This window comes from Erithacus rubecula, assembly GCF_903797595.1.
Source record: "Erithacus rubecula genome assembly, chromosome: 5".
Lineage (NCBI taxonomy): Eukaryota > Metazoa > Chordata > Aves > Passeriformes > Muscicapidae > Erithacus > Erithacus rubecula.
In genome coordinates, this window is record NC_136687.1 from 51322316 (window position 1) to 51342052 (window position 19737).

Here is a 19737-nt window from a genome sequence, read left to right on the forward strand (position 1 = left end):
TTCTAAAAGCTTACCAAATACCCTACAGAAATGTTTCTTGAATCCCACATAAAAATTATGTACCTGACTACGAACATGTATCAGATAGATCATGTATTGAAAGGTCCTGACCCTGTATTCACAGTCAGTGCAATAGCATTATTACTGCAAAAGGAAAAATACAGGTTTTAAAAGATAATGGTTTCCAGATCTTGGAGACATTTTTTTTTCAATCTCAAGAGACAAGGATGACTGAAGGATGTTCTTACATTATCTTACTTGCAATGAATCACCAATGGATGACTAAACGCACAAAATGGTAAGAATAATTTTTATTTCAAATAATAACTTTGTCATAGCTTACTAATAATTTATTCATAGATACACTTAATAATGAAGATACTGCCAAAAAAGTGATGTTTGGCTGTTTGTAATACAAATATTTTCTTAAGCAGCAGAATTTTGCCAGCAATGGTAACTTGCAGCTCATTTCATATACAGCAGTATTTAATTATATCCGTAAGTGCAGAGTGTCCAGATGTTGCTTTTTAATTTAATAATGATGGAACCAATGAGATGCTGATTGGTTTGTAAACTAAGCCTTCAGAACATGGAGAGTTCCACAGGGCCTTTAAAAACAAACAAACAAACAAACAAACAAAAAAAAGAAAGAAAAGAAAAAAGAAATGAAATTAAATGAAATCTTAGTGATGCATGGTCTGATGGCAACACAAAGTAAATGAAAAATGACTGTTTCTGCTCTATGCAGTCATGCAGGCAGCACATAATAATAAAGCTTCTTTCACACTAATGATCAGCACAACAATGAATTAAATGACAATGGAGAGAAAACCATGAATATGACTGGTCAGCTTCTGCATGACATTGTTCCAGTCAGAAAACTCTTATGTACAACAGATGCCATGTTTTTACAGGGAAAAGGTCACCAGACTGAACTGTGTTAACAGAGGAAATCTACATGCAACATGCACACAACAGTGAAACATTCCCACATTGCAATAAAGCTGTGTGAGTAGATTATACTCTAATAAAAAGCAGTCACCCTAAGTGCAATGAAGTAGCAAAACCCACACATTGCTTACACTGCAGTGGTTATCCATGCCTCATTTCTCAATTTTGTTTGTTGATCTTTTCTTCAAGGTGAAATCAAATTTCTCTCCTTTTTAAGAAAATATACTCAAGGCCTATTGAAAAATGCTGCTATTTCTTAAACTTTTTGATTGTTACTGAGTGTATTTTACTAAATTACCTGTTTATTCTTCTGAACAATATTCAAAAGGTTTAGTGCTGCTATTTTCTGCCCTTACAAGGAAGACACTGCTAGTATTCAACATAATGCACAAACACAGTCAGCAAGGTATAATCTGGTAGATAGCTTTTTTTATTTCGATCAAATAAACCTATTCAAATATCCTGCTTGCCAGTGTCCTACTTCTTTCTATCCTTCATGTAACAGGTCAGAGTGGATCCAGTAACAACATGCTATTAATTCTAGGGGTAGCTGCTCACTTAGTTCCTACTGAGAGTAGTCATAACTGCTTGGTATCATCTTTACAACTGAAATAATACAACTAGAACATACTGAAAATTCACTACTGCAAATAAATTTGTTAAGTCATACTTGTAAATACAGCACAAAAATTAAAGTAAGAAATGAGACAAAAAGTCTAGATGGATATATTGAAGTGGAAAAAAAAAAACTGCTGGAGAAATCTAAGGAGACAGTGATAGAGCTAAAGCAGAAAAAGTGGGAAGAAGTATGTTTGAACCCAACAAAACTTCTAGGATGAAAAATTAGGAATATCTAAACAGCTTTCTTTGCTTCTCTACTTATTCCTCTCCCCCACCCCAAGAATCTAAGCAAAAAATTAGTAAGTTTGGTAAATACTTCAAAGTACCTCATACTTTATTTTACTTTCAAAGCAAGATAGCAGCAGCATAGCTGCAGATACAAAGACAATGCTATGACACAAAAATGTAGAATAAGTAGAGATTTAAAACGTCAGAGGCAAGAAAAACATTTCACTACTATTGAAGATTATATTAAAGAAAAAGAGTATTTTTTTAAAGATCCAGAGACTACTAGTACTATATTAATTTCAAATAGTGAGGAAACTCAGTTATAATATGATCATCATATTACTACAAATATTTAAACAGCACAGAGATTATCTATACAAACATCCAGAAGTCAACTTCTGCATGCCACATATCAAAACTGAAGATCATTCATAACAATTAAGCATCACTGCAGAATGCAAATTTCATTGCTCTTTACTCTTGGAGATGGCAAAATTAAATGCAGAATGCCCTGCTGACAACCAGCCACAGAAGGAAATTGTCTTTTTCATATGGCACATCTCAGTTTCTGTTTCAGAACCCATTTACTTCTGATGTTTATGTAAAAACCTGTTACCACTTTTCATACAGCACCACAAACACCAAACCTCAGCACAAGCATTTATCCTCCAGTGAATCTGGCACCTGTAACATGAATTGTTTTTCCCTGTCACAAGTAGGTGCAACAATTCATTCCTGTTCATGACTTGGTGGTTAGATGTATTTCAAACACCAAAGTGTGTAGGGGTTTGATGGTGAAGCAATGTGCTTCATAAGGGTTGGTGGAGGGCAATCATTATAACCAAAAGAAATACCATCCTAGTTTGACATCATCAAAGTTTGATAATTTGCACACATAACACACCGTAAAAAATATAGATTTTTGAAATTATATTTTGAAGTTGTATAGTAAAAAATGGAAATTGGACATGAGAAGGAGAGAAAATGAATGCTAAAGACAATTGTAGGAAAAGATATAGCATATCAAGAACAAATTGGATATCCAGATATTAATAGGTACACAGACATATAATCAAAGCTGATTTGAAGTGGTTAATGGTTGGTTTGATTTCTAAAGGTATTTTTTTAAAAAGTAATATTGTATTAGGGAAAGCTAGATTATACACAAGTTTTTATTATTTACCTGTATCAGACATTAGAAAACAAACTTAGTGAAAAAATAAATAAATGGAGAAAAATAACCTAGTAGTAAAATGCAACAGCAGATGGACATAAATCTGCAAGTGAAGGAGGGGAGGCAGAAGTCGGATGTATTCTCCAGTTTAGGTGGCAAAACACAACTCACTTCACACTATAACAAACTACACAATACTTTGGGCAGACCAGAAAGGTCAAGAGGTTCAAGTTCCCCTGCCTGCCTGAAGGAGAGGACACAATGCAATGCAGTCCCTTTACAGTATCCATAATCTCTGCTGGCTGGCTGCTGGGGAGGAACAGGAGCACAGCAGGTGGAGGGGAAATTACAGCACCCACCTCTGTGTCTTCCACTACCTCCTAATCAAACACAGAAGCTCTGCAGAAGGCAGTGCTCAGGTTTTGAGAAGTTAAGGGAGACATGCTGCCCAAGGTAATGCATAACAAGATGGAAAAAAAAGACCCTAAAATATGTAACAGTATGGATTTTAATATTGCAGATTGTACAGCTGATAAAAGTCAGTGCCTTCTTATCTGTCCCACAGCACTGTTGTACACAGAGTGCTGGTGATCACCAAAGAAAGGTAATTTCTGGCTGTAGCTGTGCAAACCAAACTGCAGCAGATTGACAGCAGCAGCACACAATTTTGTTGTCCAAGACATCAGAAGCATCATACAAAATGTAAGGATCACTACATTGGAAAGATTGCTCATTAAATGGGGAATGAGTGTAGAACCAGTCCAAATCCTGTTTACATCAGCTTTACTCTCAGTATGAAAAACAAAGAACAAACAGAGTAGCAGTTCTGAGATATGAAATCTGTAACATCAGCAGAAGGCAAACATAGAAAAGATATTGCAGAAATCATGTCAGCTCTTAGGAATTTCTACTTTGTGGAGAAAAAAAATTAAGTACAAACTCTTTTAATCCAAAGGTTGATAAAGATTGACGGAGTGGTGCTGAGTTGTTCTTCCCTTGGTGACAGAAATAATAATTGTCCTGTGATTTTTTGATTCTGTTTGAGACATTTTAATGAAAATTAATCATCAGTGGCACATGCTGCAGAGTGCTTGTGTGATGCCTGCATGATACTTTGGACTACCTGTTTTGCTGGCAGCCATTATTAGATTTGTATCCCTTGACATGATCTTGTAATCAGCCCCAGTGCTAGCTGACTGCATCTATTCTTCTTCCAATCCATTTTAGTAACCTGACCAACATGAAAGAAATTATTCCTTGATCTCTCAATAAAAGAAAACTTTGCAAGAACAGGAAGGTGAAGGAGATTAAACTCACATTGATTACTGAAGAAACATTAATAATTTATTATTTAGCAACCTCGATATCAATCTCTTGTGCACATGGCTCTTTCTGCAAGACTCCCAACATGTTCTAAATGATTCTAAGTAAACATACTGGAAAACAGAATAAATTTAGGACTATCATAAGATGAAGGTCCCTTGACATGCTATACTAGAAACCAATCAGCTTTTTATAGAAACCCTGAGTCCCTTCTAATGTCTTCCCTGGAATACATACAGTAATCGTGTTGATATTTTACTTTCTATTTCCTGAAATAGCAAAGTCATAATGTTCACCATTTAAAGACACTGTAGCATTTCTCATCATGTAACACCCTCTTTCGTCCTCTTCAGAAATTATTTTAAAATTTATGTTTTAATTCCGTAATGAAATTTCATATTAAAACATTTTCATACAAAAGAAAAGACATTAAGCAGTTTGCTTTCCAGTTCAAACAGTTCTTTATGAAAAACATTATCTTTACAGACTTTATCTTCTACTTGGTTACTAAAACAGTACTGTAAAGCAACTTCTGCTGAAAAATCTCTGTGTGCTATAAAATAAAAAAGAGATCTATCAGAAGTATTATCCAACAATTCGAAGGTATTGCAGGAGATTGCATCACCCAACCTTTACTGATCACCTTGACAGTCAGATTTTGACTCCAATTACACCATAGCTGCTCACATAAAATACACAACAACTTCCATTCTGGTAGCTGCTCACACACTGACCCAAAACGTTCATTCAACACTGTTTATGCTTTTTTTTTCAAAAGGAGGAACATTTTGTCTCTGTGAAACACTGTATTTCCTCCTTCTTCACCCATTCCTTCCTAAATATAGACTTGCCTCCAGCTTTTTTTCATTACTGTACACCCTACGGACAAGAGGATTAATTCCTCATCTAAGTCAAAGTCAGAACTTCCATTTACTTTTAATGATGCCTCTAAATGAACTCCAAGAGTAAAGAACTCTCTCAACTTCTAGAGATGTCCAGAAATCAAAAAAAAAAACCCCAAGCATTACTTCATTTTGGGGACTAACCTGTCTCAGTTTATTTCAACTGCAAAACAAGTAACTTTTAAGATTACACAGTGGAATAAAAGAATATATGAGAATATAAAGCAAACCATTCATAGAGGCACTGTCTTAAGCACTTCTGAATTATTACACTGTGTAGTGTATATCAATATTTGCACTTCATTTATGAAATAATGCTATGCAAATTCCTGGTAGCACTTTATCTAACTATTATTCAATTCTAAATTGAATTAAGGAAAAATAAAAATGGGAAGGTGGTTTGTTTTCTTGTTGTTGTTCTTGGTGGTGATGTTTGGTTTTTAAAATTAAAGCAGCAAATTTGTAATGATGAAATTAAGTTAAATTTTCTGCCTACCTCTTAAACCAGATCTGGAGTGTTCAATGTATAGTATTCTCAGAATGTGTGACTAATGGGGTGAAAAATACATCTTGTATTCTCTGATCAGTTTTGTAGTTTTCTATTTAATCTAATTTCATATTAGCACCAAGTTCTTGTAGTTGTACACATTACTGTTATCCTGAATAAAATGATGTGCAGATACTACCTGCCACAGTGACAACTTGCTCTTTAAAGTCTCATGCAAAAGCAAAGAATGTACATGTAATTGCCACTTGGATTCAACAGAAAGAGTTGAACCAATCATTAATAACTACCCTTCACAGAAAAGCTGCACAATCTGATAAATAAAAGAGCAAAAAGTTTAAGCAATAATACAAAAAGTGTTAACACTATTTATTTGCACATTCCTCCTCACTGAATTCCCCTCATTGTGATCATAGCAGGCTTGAGTCATTTCTGTAAATTCATTCAAATCTATCTGTTATCAATCCCCTGCAATGGAATTTTTGCAAGAATTCTGCACCACATAAATACTCCTGAAGCATTATTCCATAGAAAAACATTCACCATTTCCTTTTATTCTTGCATTGCAACAGCCTGTATGAGATAATACATTATTGCAATCATGACAAGGTAGGAATTTTACCAAGGAATTCTGAAAAATACCTTCCACTAATTGATGAGAATGATGATAAAGGAAAGGATTTATTTAAATTATTGCTGTTGTTATTGTTAACTTATTGTTAACTTACGTTGTTATTGTTAAATTACTGTTGTTATGACATTTAACACTCAAACCTCAGCCAGAAAACTGTATGTGTGTGGAAAAGGAGGTTCTAATGTTATTTTTTACCCCCTACCAGACTCCAAGGGAACACAGACTGGAAAAGGGAAAAAAATATATTATCTGATAACAGTATGAATCCCTGCAGTGTGAGTACCACATAATTGATTGGGGAGAAAACAAGCAAATGCTTAAGTAACATCTGCTTAAAAAAAACCCAAAAAAACCCAAAAAAAAACCAAAAAAAAAAACCAAAAAAAAAAAAAACCCAAGCAAACCCAAAATAATCCAACAATAAACAACACAAAAATATAATCCCCCAAACTTTACATAGTTCCTGTTGCCATTTTCAGTGGAAGAATTTTATTTAGCATCTAATGTATAAGAAACTATTGTGAAGGACAACTGGTCACAGAAGAAATGGATATAGTATTTCAATATAGAAAAATGTTTTTAAATATTTTTGACTATTCTGGATTTTTCAGCAGTTAAAATACACACACCTCAGAGTTTCAGGGAATTCCATGAGACATGACTTCACAGACACAGTAGAACATAAGGGTTCATGTTTAGTAACCCACAAAAAAGAAGTTTGTGCAGATAAAACTTTCAATATTAAACCAGGAAATTTTGATGTTTCCATCCTCAGAAGACAAGACTTTAATACTCCACTGACACAAAACCAAAAGAAAGTTTCAAAGCCAACTTTAACTCCAAAGGTTTTTCCATAAATTTGAATCAGCATGTTGATCTATAGCAATGCACAACTATACCACTACTTTGCAGAACAGATTTTAAGGATTATCATTAGACTTTGCACAAATCACAGAATAGAACCATGCTAGATCTTCCACACAGGAATTCCTGTCACACATTCCTAATCACAGATTATTCAAGAAGTTCATGTAAGCACAAGTATTCACGTGTTCAAGCAACACCCCACACAGACAGAATACTTTCCATTAGAAGAACTGGGGGAATAATATTCCTGCAGTTATGGAATCTTCCTTGACTGTGTTCCTGCATGAGGATATATGCTATCAATACACATTCTATGAGAAATTCTGACAGATGCTCTTTAGGAAACAGAATTTTAACATCACTTGGCAAGACTGTACTTACTCCATTATCTTTCAAATTTCAAATCTTGTTTGGACAGCATATTACAATTCTAAACATAATAACCTCATTAACTGTCACTAAGTGTGCAAATAAACACTGAAAAAAAATCAAAAAACATTAATACATGCCATTCACATTCATTTATGCAAATTCTCTGCTCTTCATAAAGCCTAAAATTAACAGGGCATTGGTATGTTGGCAGGTAGCTGCAATTATCTTCTCATCTTTCTGAAGGTACTTTAGAATCACCAAATCCATGCATGGACACAACAACAGCAAAGGCAAATCAGCTGACAGAACACCCACAAAGATGATAAAAAATACTGTTTGATACAGCTACTTACATCATGGCCTACAAGTTCTGTCTGTGTGGATTTATCTGCTTGGGAAGCAAGAGCCTTCTGAAAGCACTGAGCCTTTTCCTGTAAAACAAAATAACATTGCAGAGGTGAGTCATGTTCTCCTCACTGGGCTTTGCAGCTCCAAACATCCAGACAAATTCAAAACTCATGCATGGACAGCTGGTAAAAAAACAGATTTATTATGGCCCTATTCACACTGGGAGGTTGATTTTCTTCCTATTATATGCTTTTATAAACTTCTTTTTCTCTTGTACAGAGGATGGACTCAGATAGTCCAACTCTGTGGTACAGCTGGGCACACAAGAAGGATGTCACTGAGGCAGAAGGGTACAAAGCACTGAGCCCCTGCAGGGACTCCAGCAACACCAGCACCACTCTAGCAAAGAAATAATATAGGGGTTAAGGAATTAACATTAAGGAATATGCAAACTTGCAGATCACAACCCTGAGATGACCTCTGCCCTCCCCAAAGGCAAACATGTTAGCAAATCCTAAGAATTTCTTGAGTATTGCATCGGTTTCTGCTTTTCCCATCTTTGGCCCTCTATACTGTAATAATTTTTGGAAGTGTGATATGGAATCTCTGAACTGGCTTGAGCAAAGATATCTGGCTGCTTTGACACAAAAACCCCCAGATTCTGATATACCATTTGAAGCTGATCACTCAGCTTGCTGATCCTCATCCTTGAGCATAATATTTTAGTTTCCAGGAGAAGGTATCCAATAAAACAACTGTAAATATGTGGGGTAAGGCAGGAAAGGCACACAGGAGGGGAAGGAGAATGCAAAGTTCTTTATTGCATCGATTTATGTTTTCCTGCTTACTGATTCAGTTTGAGTTTTCAACCATATCCATAAAAAATACTTACCTTGAACTCAGATTCCTCAAGATCTACAAAATATAATTGAATGCTACTGACAGGTATGTATCACAATAAACCAGAATCCATTTAAATTGGATTTCAAGTTAATTGACTCTCAAGTTATCATATTCTTTGATTCAAGACAAGCTATGCACATCACTACATTGAGTAAACAGAAAGCAGAAAGATGTCAACCCCTCAGTATTTCAATTCTTCAAATAAGGGCTGGGGGAAAACAGAATTCAGACTGATCTCTTCACTTGTATGAAATACTTGAGCCCAAATCTGCTCATCTGCTGACATAACAACTGTATTAGAACTGAATTCATAGAAAAGAAAATCCTAGTTCTGATAGAAGTGGTTTGTCCTCTTGAGGTTTGAATTTACTAGTCCACTAGTCCAGAGTACTTTTACATGATTAAAAAAAAAGACATTATGATATAAACTGCTATCTTATTTTACTGCTCAGAAACTCCATGAATTTTCAAGTTACAGATTCTGGGTGTTCAAGTAATGTAGTGATTGGAGCAATACCATCATTAAACTGTGTATCTGATCAAAGTTAAAATTTCTGTTCTTTCTGTATGGATTCACAAATACGCATTTTTTTAAAGCAGGGAGGGAAAAAAACTAAAATAAATCCAAATATTCTTTAAGGCAACAAATTAACTGGGAAAGCTAGAAAGGTTGGAATAACAAAATCCTTTCCTGAAGCTGCTCATTTAACTATGTATATGCAGTGAGATCCATTTTTACTATATCCAAGTTCTGACTCCACATTAACATGGTAATCGTTTTTATTTACTTTTAGTGAGTTAACTAATAAAATGGGAAAAACTGAAAATTTCTAGGTTTCCAGGTACTAAAAAAGGAAGTCAGAAACTAAAATCCTTTTATTTTTTCTCAAGTATAGCAAAATAGAAAATGAAAGATGTTTACAAGCCAGGCAGCACACTTTAACATTGATTCATAACAAAGAAGTCAGTAACCTGGACATCTATTCCCACAGCAGCCTTCCACCACCCTCACAGCATTACTCCTAGGGATGATTACTACTATAAGGTAACATTTTAATGCAATTTTTAAAATTTTTGCAAGTCCTGAAACTTCCTTGAGACCTTCTTGTCATTTTAAAAGACAAAAATTACCTTCTTTCAGAGGCTTCCTAGTGAAATTGAATAATTACTGACTTTTTCATATGTGACCAAGTCTGGCTTTCTTCCCTTTCTCTCTGTATCTGAGAGGAGTTCAGCTCCCCCCTTCTCAAAGATATTATATAGTAAAAAGACTGCAAATAGATCTTTCCTTATCTTTTTTCTTTGCAGGGTAAACAAAATAGGTACTTTTGCCTCTCTAGAGACCAAGAAGGGACTAAATAATTTATTTTAAAAATACTTTTAGGATCAGCCAAAGTACTTCTAAGTGACTTTTTAAAAGAGAGAGCATTAATGAGCATATTTTCTTACCATTCTGTGTGTCATTGCCTCTTATTAAAATAAACAGCACAAAAGTACATCTGTAGGTGAATGGATAAGAACATGAAAAACTTTTATTCCCTAGGTTCATCCTAATTAGTGAAAAGGCAGGAAGAGCTATTGGCTGTTTGAACAGCAACATTGCCAGGCACATTCACTGCACCCCTCTTTCTGAAGTACCTGTGTGTGTTCCCAGGGGAAAGAGAGAAAAACTACATGGGAGGACATTTTTCTATCATTGCAGTTGCTTTGCTTATTGAAAATACTGACTGTGGTATTTCAACAGCCATAGTGAAAGTATTAGAACATGATCAATAAAGATTATGTTCCTGTCTATTTCTTCACATGGGAATGAGTTCACACATAGTTTATATCTCAAACTATCTCAGGTACAAGAGTGTCATGGTTTGAATACTTACTATTTTACTGCTATGTTTGTAATAAGTCACCAAATGGTGCTAATTTAGAAAGACAACAGGCATCAGCTGATAACTGATGCAAGTAGAAATATTGCAAATAAAATAGAAAAGCAAAATGTAAGATAAAAAAATAAAAAATGTAAGATAAAGAAAAGGACTTAAGACTTCATGACTGAAAGGCAGATAGCAGGAAAAAAGCAGAATCAGTTCCTAAGATTTAGGGAGTCAGTTAAGGGTTGATACATCTTGAAACATGACACTGGCTGTCTAAAACATTCCTTCTCCAAATAGAAGAGTATCAAACCAATTTTCACAGCTTTGACTGTAAACACGTCAAAGTTATTTTTTGTGACTGTTTGCTTATCCCATTCCCTACCAGTGACACCATGGTGACCACTTGTGGTGCTTTGTTTAATTGCAAATTCCAAAAAGAAAATGCTTGAAAATTACTTTGAATGGTCATATTTAATCAAGCAGCAAAACTTACTGCCTCAGGTGTTTTGAAGGAATCAAAACTCTAGTATCCAGTACAGCTGTGGCTTTCATCCCTAAGGAATGTATGTTGTCTGGTTCATGGCATATTATTTTTTTTTTCTTTATTGTTACTTAGATTGAAAAATATAAAATCTCCTAAGTTAACTTTTTCCCTCTGTCTCCTATTGCCTTTACAGATTGTTCTAAAACCATATAAAGACAAATGTGGTTTCTTGTCTCAGCATACATCCAGAACAGTCTCCAAGAGTCACCAACTCTGCAGTCAGATTCACAACTTACATGTGATTGTTTCCCTTGCTTCAGGCATGAACCCCACTGTGAATATCAACTTAATGTTCACCACAGAACTGGGGCGAAAAACCTGTTCTTCAGAAGACTTATAAAAATGTAAAGTCTTTTAATTCTGATGTGCCTTGGGATTAAACTTAATCAACAGCAGCAGTTAGGCAGAGAGCAAAGGGATAACAAGTAGGAAAAAACCTGCTTTCCACCATCTATTCTACTTAATTTACAGACTACAATGAGCTACAGAATTGACTTTATGACAGCTATTTCCATAGAAATTGAGTCCCTATTGGTTTGAGTCTCAGTTTGGGAAGAAAATATCATATCCAGCATAGCTCCAGCTATCAGCTGCAGTACAGCTGAGTCACATCACATTGTAAAACACTTTGTGAAGCCCAGCAAAAACCCCAGCTGTTTCTTGAGCACAGCATGAGAAAAAAGCTACAGTTTGGTTTAGCTATCCACACATAAATGTACAAAGAATTGAGGTGCTAAATAGCCACAACAAATTTAGAGGTATTACTCTAGAATCACAGTGACAAACAGGTGTGACCATCCCACAGGGGACTATGCCATTGATCGGGAGAAACACAAGGGAAAACCCAATGGGAATGCCTCCAAGCATGCACAAATGCAGGTTTCACTGAGGATTATAGTTCTGTCAAACCATTGTAAGCAACAAACACCAAAACCACATGGAATTTCAGAGAACATTTCATTGCTTTCGCACAGGACTCTTACACAAACCACAACAGTTTTTCAGTTTTTACATTATGGGCACTTGTAAAACACAAGGTAAATTTCCATGCATATGGTAAATACAGCATCTGGAATGAAAGACAGCACACCTTCTGCTTTGATTTCCATCAGAACACAATATCCAGGTATGAATCAAGAAAGGCTAAGACAAGCCTGTCTCCAAGCAGTTTGCAATCAGTAATTAGTTACTGCCAACTCTGAACACATCTAATCAAAGACAGTTTCTAAATATGTGATCGCTTCTTTGAAGACCAACAGTATTTAGTAAGGTTTAAAATCTCTGACAGAGTTACAAGTCCTGCTGTAGACATGCCAGCTAACCTTACAGTACTGCAAAGGTTTACTAGATCCTAACCAGAGAGGGCTATTACTGTTCCAAGTTTTGAAATCCTTATAATACCAAGTATTGTCTTAAACATTTCTTCCCCAGGTTCTGCAATATAAAAACTCCCTTTTTTTTTGCTAAGTGCTGTATGACCTTACCAATAAAAGATGACTCCAAACTTTGAGAGTCTATCTAATCAGAAAGAGAAAAAACACAAAAAATGAATGTCCTAGCCCACAGAGCTGACAAATGTCAGAGACAGGAAAAGTCTTAAAAATGGTATTTTCTGATTCATCTATTTGACTGGACAGTGCTATACTCCAAAAATTGCCATTGTCACCGTGTATGTGCTGCAAAATCAAAAATAAATGTTTACAGGTATGCAAGATCATATCAGAATTTCAGAACAACGATTTTGCAAATATACCACAGTTTTAAAGTTATTTTTCCAAAGCATCCTGGGAAGATGCTTTAAAATACAGCATTAAACAGTGGGAAGTATCTATTTATTTCACGTGAAAAAAAACACCCCATTGCATTTCTTGGATCAGGAGAATGTCTTGACAATAGATGTATTTTTATTAATTATTTACTGTTTTATCTGTTGCATCAATGCTAAATTGGTATTAGAATTTATGAGTTCTATTTTAAAGCAATACTGTATATTGCTTATTTCTATCACTCAGTCATTCACTAAATCTGAATAACAAGTTCCTTACTGATTATGGTTCCCATGGTTACTTTTAGATATACACCTATGTACTAAAAAAATAGAGGAACTTTTTATAGTGATCACATCTCTTAAAAAAAAAAAAATCAAATCACAGATCACATACACACATATGGCCCAGACATGGCCATGCATGCTTTGAATAATGCAATGCAATAAAAAATTTATATGGTCACACTCTGTGAATAATATGGCCATAACAAGTGCTGCCAGTCTTAAAACCCCAACAACAAAAACAAAAACCAAGACCTGAGAAAGTTATTGGAAGGAAAGAAAAAACAAGCAGCTGTGCAGCCATAACCCTTCAAAAGGCTGACACAGGAGTTCATGTAGAAATTATCTCTACAAATAGTGTTGAACCTTTAATGAGCATTATTGCTAGTTTTAATGTGTGTTGTGGTTGCACCCAGATGTCCAAGAAGATACTACTATATCTTACAGTAGCTCATCTAATAGAGAAGAGTATCTCTTTCAACCCACATATCCTTCTAGACTGACTTCTAGGACCACCTAGATAAATAAAATCCTGTCCAAAATATAAAACACCCAAAAAGCAAGATGAGGAGACAGTATTACCCCAGTTTGATAACTCAGAAATGGTCATACTGGGACACTAAACCTAACACAAAACACAGCAAGAGCCTAAGCAAAAGACAAAAACCCCCTCACATTAGCACTATTGACTTGACCATCCCACAAATACTTGAAGAAAAATAGTAAGTGATTTATTTTTCAAGGCCATGTGAAGCCACATGAAGAGTTATGGAGTGCTGCACAAATATGAAGTCCAAATCTCATGTCCTGGAAGAGCAGACTTCCTCATTCCATTAAATTCACCACTTTAGCTAGAATTTCTGGGCTCATTTGCCTTCTCAGAGCCCACAGCAGAGGAGTATTCATCACAACACAGAATTGGAAGATTACTGCAAAGAAGAGTTCCACATTCAGTTCAAAGATCCAACTTGCACACCATTGATTCACAGTATTTTTGCACAGCATTTTTATCCAAATGACCATCACAGATATAGCAGTGGAATTCTCTTCAATTAGTGCTCTCATTTACTTAACTGAACAGTACTGGCTTTATACACATCAATTTTTTTTGACCCATCATCTTTAAAGTACTCGATCATCAAATATAAACAAATTTAAATCCACTTAAGTTCTGCTCTTCTGATGTTTACTATCTGAAAATGGAGATGAGACAAACTCTCTAATTAAACTGCTTGTAAACTCATGCTCAGGTTTTTCAGAAATAACTGCAACTTAGAAAACTGTAGTCCTTGAATAAGGATATAAAGGCATTTATTTCAAGTATTTGTCTCATAGTAGTAGCACAGTACCTTTCTCATAGTCTAGCATGATCTCCCTAAGAACCCAGAGTAGGAAAAATGGCTTAGATTATTCCTGCCCTTCTGCTTTCACTGAAAAATACTGCTAACAACATTACCTCTAGGTGGTATGCTCATGATTCAACTGGCAGAGCTGTGCTGATGCACACACACAAAGCTAACATGTAAATGGACAAAAACCTACTAAAATTCAGCTTAAAAGGAAACACCGTTTATAAATTTGGGTTTTTTCTTCCTTTATCCCTTTTCAGAACAACCACATTTATCACTTTTATGGTGTACATGACTTTCAGTGCTGCCAGGTTCTGCATGGGTACACAAGCAGAATTTCAGTCTGTCCAAAACATCTGTTTTGGAAGGGTTAGAGGATTTGGTTTTTTTTGTAATTTCTTTCATGGTTTTTTTTGTGACTATCAATATTCATCAAAGGAAAAACTCTACTTAAACAAATATAGTACAATTTTACAGCATTATGAAAATCCTGTACCAATACTAACAGATGATTCTGCAAAATATTGAATATAAGGTTTTCCTTGGGAAAGCTGTTTCATTAACTTGTGAAATTATCAAAGGCATTTTTGTTAGGTTTTTCTTCCCTACCTACCATGTGAAATGCTAACAGCCTTTAGACCTCTAAGATGAGATATTTACATGCATTGCCTGTCAAATATTTCCAATATTTCAGTTGGTTTGAGGTTTCCTTTGCCTCTGTGCACACAGGGACACTGGTGGGATGTGATTCACATCAGTGCCAGTCACTTGACACAGAGATTTAACAGAACAAGTATTAGACAGAGTGCAAGAATCATTAAATCATCACAGCCCAAATTGCAACTGTTGTTTATTGAAGGCTTCTGGCATTAATTAAACCTCACAGAGCTATGTATTTCAAACAATTTTACAGATTGCAGTCCTGAGGAATGAGATTCACAACTGTGGCATTAGGAGCATACAGTACAAAGGCAATGAAAGGGTCATTTTTAAGTTGCCCCAGTAGCAACTGCATGAGGCAGGCAGATTTTGATCATTTGTTGGTCAAGTGAATAGAGAAAAATAATCACATAAATCAAATAAATGCTGCCACCATGGAAATCAACAAATCCCTGGACCAATCTCTGTGCTAAATAAGGCTGCAGTTTTATTCACTGATACCAACAACATATAATCCCTGCATCATTGTAAACAAACCCAGCAATATTGAAAACAACCCACAGCTGTCACTCTGAGCTGTTCTCCCTGTGACATTATGTCAATTACTCAACAAATGTTGGCAGGTATTTTGGACAGAACCATCAGTTTGGGTTTGTCATGGCCAGAACAGGACAATGTCTCTTTGACTTGCTTTTGTCCTGCACTCATGTGCAGCCCACTAAATGCACACATTCAAATGCACAGGCTGGAAGTGATCATGCTGCCTGTCCTTCTAATTATTTTTTTACAGTGGTCAATACTAATAGGTCCAAGTAACAGAGTGAGTTCCATGAAAATCACTGTCTGGACAGATGAAAAAGGGCTCCTGAAAGCCACACAGGCAACCAGCAGAGAGCTGCTCTGCACCTTCTGCCCAGGTAACACTTTGGAGCCCAGAAGGGTTTGCAGGGATTTTATGGGAAAATGAGGCATGGAGGATTACAGATAACAGAGAGCTTCAATGAAAGACTAAGGAGATATACTCAGAGCAGGATTTAGCAGTACAGCTCAGGAACAAGCTTCAGTGGCTACACCAGGCACTGGCACTGCAAAGACTTTCCTGGGCAATTAACTGCTTAAGCAAGGACCAAAAGGCACTTTTACCCTTTGTGAACTTCCTCTCAGGGGAAGTCACAGCATGGTTTTTGCCAGTAATTGACACGGGAATGTTATGAAAGCAGATAGCTTTTTACTGTGAGTTCAGGTTCATCATTCATGCCCTCCATTTTTACCCAGTCACCTCAACTGAGACACTGAAAATTAAGTATGAAGCACATCCTATTCAATTTACTAACACACAACCAACACACTTTAATATGCATTACCAGGTATTCCAAATAGTATTGCAAGGCCCACAAGTAATTTTCAGCAGCTTTGCATTACTTTGTCTAAACAGAATAGTTGTGATCAGACAACAAAATTTTCTTTCACTTTTACAGTACCAAAGTATTCCAGAGAGAGGAGCATATCAATCTATTCTTATTTCAGACATGTCTTTAATTAATTCAGAAACTTCCCCAATGATGGGAGTTTGACTTTGTGACAGCTGTGAGACTGTTGCAAATTCTACAGCAAATCATTTGGATGCTGGGTCTTAGTCAAGCATTTTAGCAATGACATTTTGACTTCAATTGGTGAAACTAACAAAATATGTAACAAAGTATTTTCATTATCATATAAAAATTGGAGCTTTCAAAGCACCTGCAAATGATAATAACAAGTATTATACTGTACAAGGAAAGTAACCATTACATTCAGGTTTTTGCTATAATGGCTATGCAAATAAACAACTGTTGCACAAAGAATTGAAATAGGATATTTTTCTCACTATTTCCAGAAGAATTAGGATCTTCAGGAAAGAGTACCGAAAAAAAAAAATTGTCATTTTTTCCTTCCTTTTAAAATATAATTTCTAATAGTTTAAGAAAATGGTGACTAGACCTTTATTTCCCACTGACATATTTCATAAGCAAAACATGTTGCTATGGTCCCCAGATTGCTGCTGCAATCAAACCAAAAAGGATGGCTTATAATCATAACCATAAAGCAGCTGCCACATAAAACTGTTCAAAGAGGGGAAATCAGAACAGAAACTATGATATATTCATAAAAACATGAGAATTACATTATACATGTCTAAAGAGACACCCTGATACTTCTTACAGTGTTTTTCAGACAAAAGAGGAATAAATTCTCATTTTGCCTCAGAAAATAAGAAGTGAAAAAGAGATGAAGGTGAATCTACAGCACTTGAAAAACATTAAAAGGCAGTTTATACTGTAACATAAATTCACTCTACCAAATAAACCATCTTTATTGTCTCATAATCAGCCTATTGGTGCATTATTGTTGATAACAATTGTTCTGCTAAAATTTTTACAAGTGTTTTTTAATGCTGTCCCAGTGCTGTCTGAGCTCATTGTGTGTACCTATTATCAACAAAGGATTTGTTTGTAAATGCTGCTTTTAGATAAGCCAGTGTTGCCTAGGAAGATGCCTCATTTCTCAACACATGCAGAAGAGAGACGAATCCTGCTGGCCAAAGACCAGCAACTCCCTCTGATAACCAAGTGTAAACCAAAAAATACAGCTTTGAAACAAAAGCACTTTCAAACTAGGCAGGTTGAAAGATGCAGTCAATGGCTGCAGTAGAAGATGGAGCTATAAAAACTACAAACATAGTCCAGTTGGATTGCACCAGTGAGCTGCAGAAATCCTTTGGGAATTAATAAATAAACAGGTAAAAAGCAGTTCAGGAGATCCCTTGAGCTGCAAAGTGATGGACTGGGAGAGCATGGAAGGAAATATTTAATTTCTTCAAATGCCAGCTTTTCTGAAAGCAGCTGCTGTGGCCACCACTGGAGACAGACAGCTGAAGTGCTGGATAAACCTTGCACTGACCCAGTACATTTTTTTCTTATTTTATATTCAAAAGACTAACCCAAATCCACTCTGTTTTGTAATACTGCAGCATCAGACTCCCAAAAACCCAGCTCATATTGTTTTGATGGGCAAGAAAATTGGTTTCCTCTGCTTTTCATCCAGTTGTTCTTTGTTTTTTAATAACTAAAAGATACTTTGTGCAGACACAATAAAACACACCCATTTAATCTAAAAGAAATCCGTATAACCCATTTTAACCTACAACTCTTCGGGAGCCATATGGCAGCTCTCTATCAATTTTCAAAATTTCAAGTTTAATGGAAGTTACCAAACATGCTAAAGAAACAGGTGTTTTATTAACATGGAGGTGAAAAGAAACGCTAAAAGACCCTTGAAAAGTGCAGCCAAAAGCTACTGGCAAAATCATTTACCTGTGAGACCTTTGGGGTAGCAATCTGTGCCTCTACACCACCCTACTGCTCAGTCAGATGTATATGAATAAACTGGTTCAGATTGCTGCCTATTTGATAATCACAGAAGGTTTGACATTTTGAGTCTTGAGCATTTATAGCATGTTATTCCATTCATGGTAACCAAGTCTCATACCTCTGAATCAGAGTCTTTTACAGAAGCCTGTCACATATCTATTTCCAAACTGCATAAAATATGAAATACAAAAGCAGAAAATAAAATAGAATTACTGGGGCAAACATTATTTTAAAAGTATAGCTATAGTAGATGTATCTTGTTTTCTATGGAAAATTAACTGAGTTTTTCATGAGTTCCATGGAATTTCTCAAGTTGATTGTCTGAAGCTTTCAGTTTCTTCTAGGTATTTAAGAAATACTACAGAAAAAATGGACTTGCTATATACAAGCACCACTCTGCATCAAGAATGGAAAGCTTCAAAAGTGATGCAGTGTTCAATATTCTTAGGAGGAGATATTCAATTTATTCTGTTTACACTGGTTTTCCTAGCATCACTTACAGAGACAGTATTTGCTTTCCTGCCAGAATATGCATACAAGCAGAAGTAAACAAAGCAACTATTTTTTCAAGTGCCCAAATTGCTCCCAACCTGCAAAAGACTTAATGGTTTTTGGCAGCCTAAGTCTCCAATTCTACCACAGTAACTATGGCAAACATTATAAACAGGTGAAATTCCTTTTATTTCTGTTCTTGAGTGCATTTCATTTCTATCCTAACCTTAGCTGGTATTCCTGAGGCACTCCAGAGATCTTCCATGACAACTGATCCTATATATTCAGCACAGTCCCATTCATAGACAAAGTTTTACCTGCTGCTCAGCATATAACTCTCCATTAGTTGTTTGTTTTTTTTATTTACTGGTCCTGGTGGAGGTCACTATATACACTCTCAACTAGACACCATGCAGAGACGAGTCAAAGAACTTACACAAAACACAATATGGACAACACAAGCAAATCACTCATTTGCTAGTGGAGATTAAAAAAACTGCAGTTATAAGAGAACTTCAAATCATTAAACCATT

General features: G+C 35.6%; 1 protein-coding gene across 1 annotated transcript in view; it reads right to left on the reverse strand.

The window, feature by feature from the left end:
- Nucleotides 1-279: 279 nt before the first annotated feature.
- The window catches only part of CCSER1 (coiled-coil serine rich protein 1), a 375259-nt gene continuing 355801 nt past the window's right edge, over nucleotides 280-19737 (reverse strand). Inside the window, exons 9-10 of the mRNA XM_079305722.1 lie at nucleotides 7931-8008; nucleotides 280-608 (exon numbers count right to left, since the gene is read on the reverse strand). Of these exons, the coding sequence (XP_079161848.1) occupies nucleotides 528-608; nucleotides 7931-8008 (159 nt within the window). The 3' untranslated portion in view covers nucleotides 280-527. The remainder of the gene's footprint in view (nucleotides 609-7930; nucleotides 8009-19737) is intronic.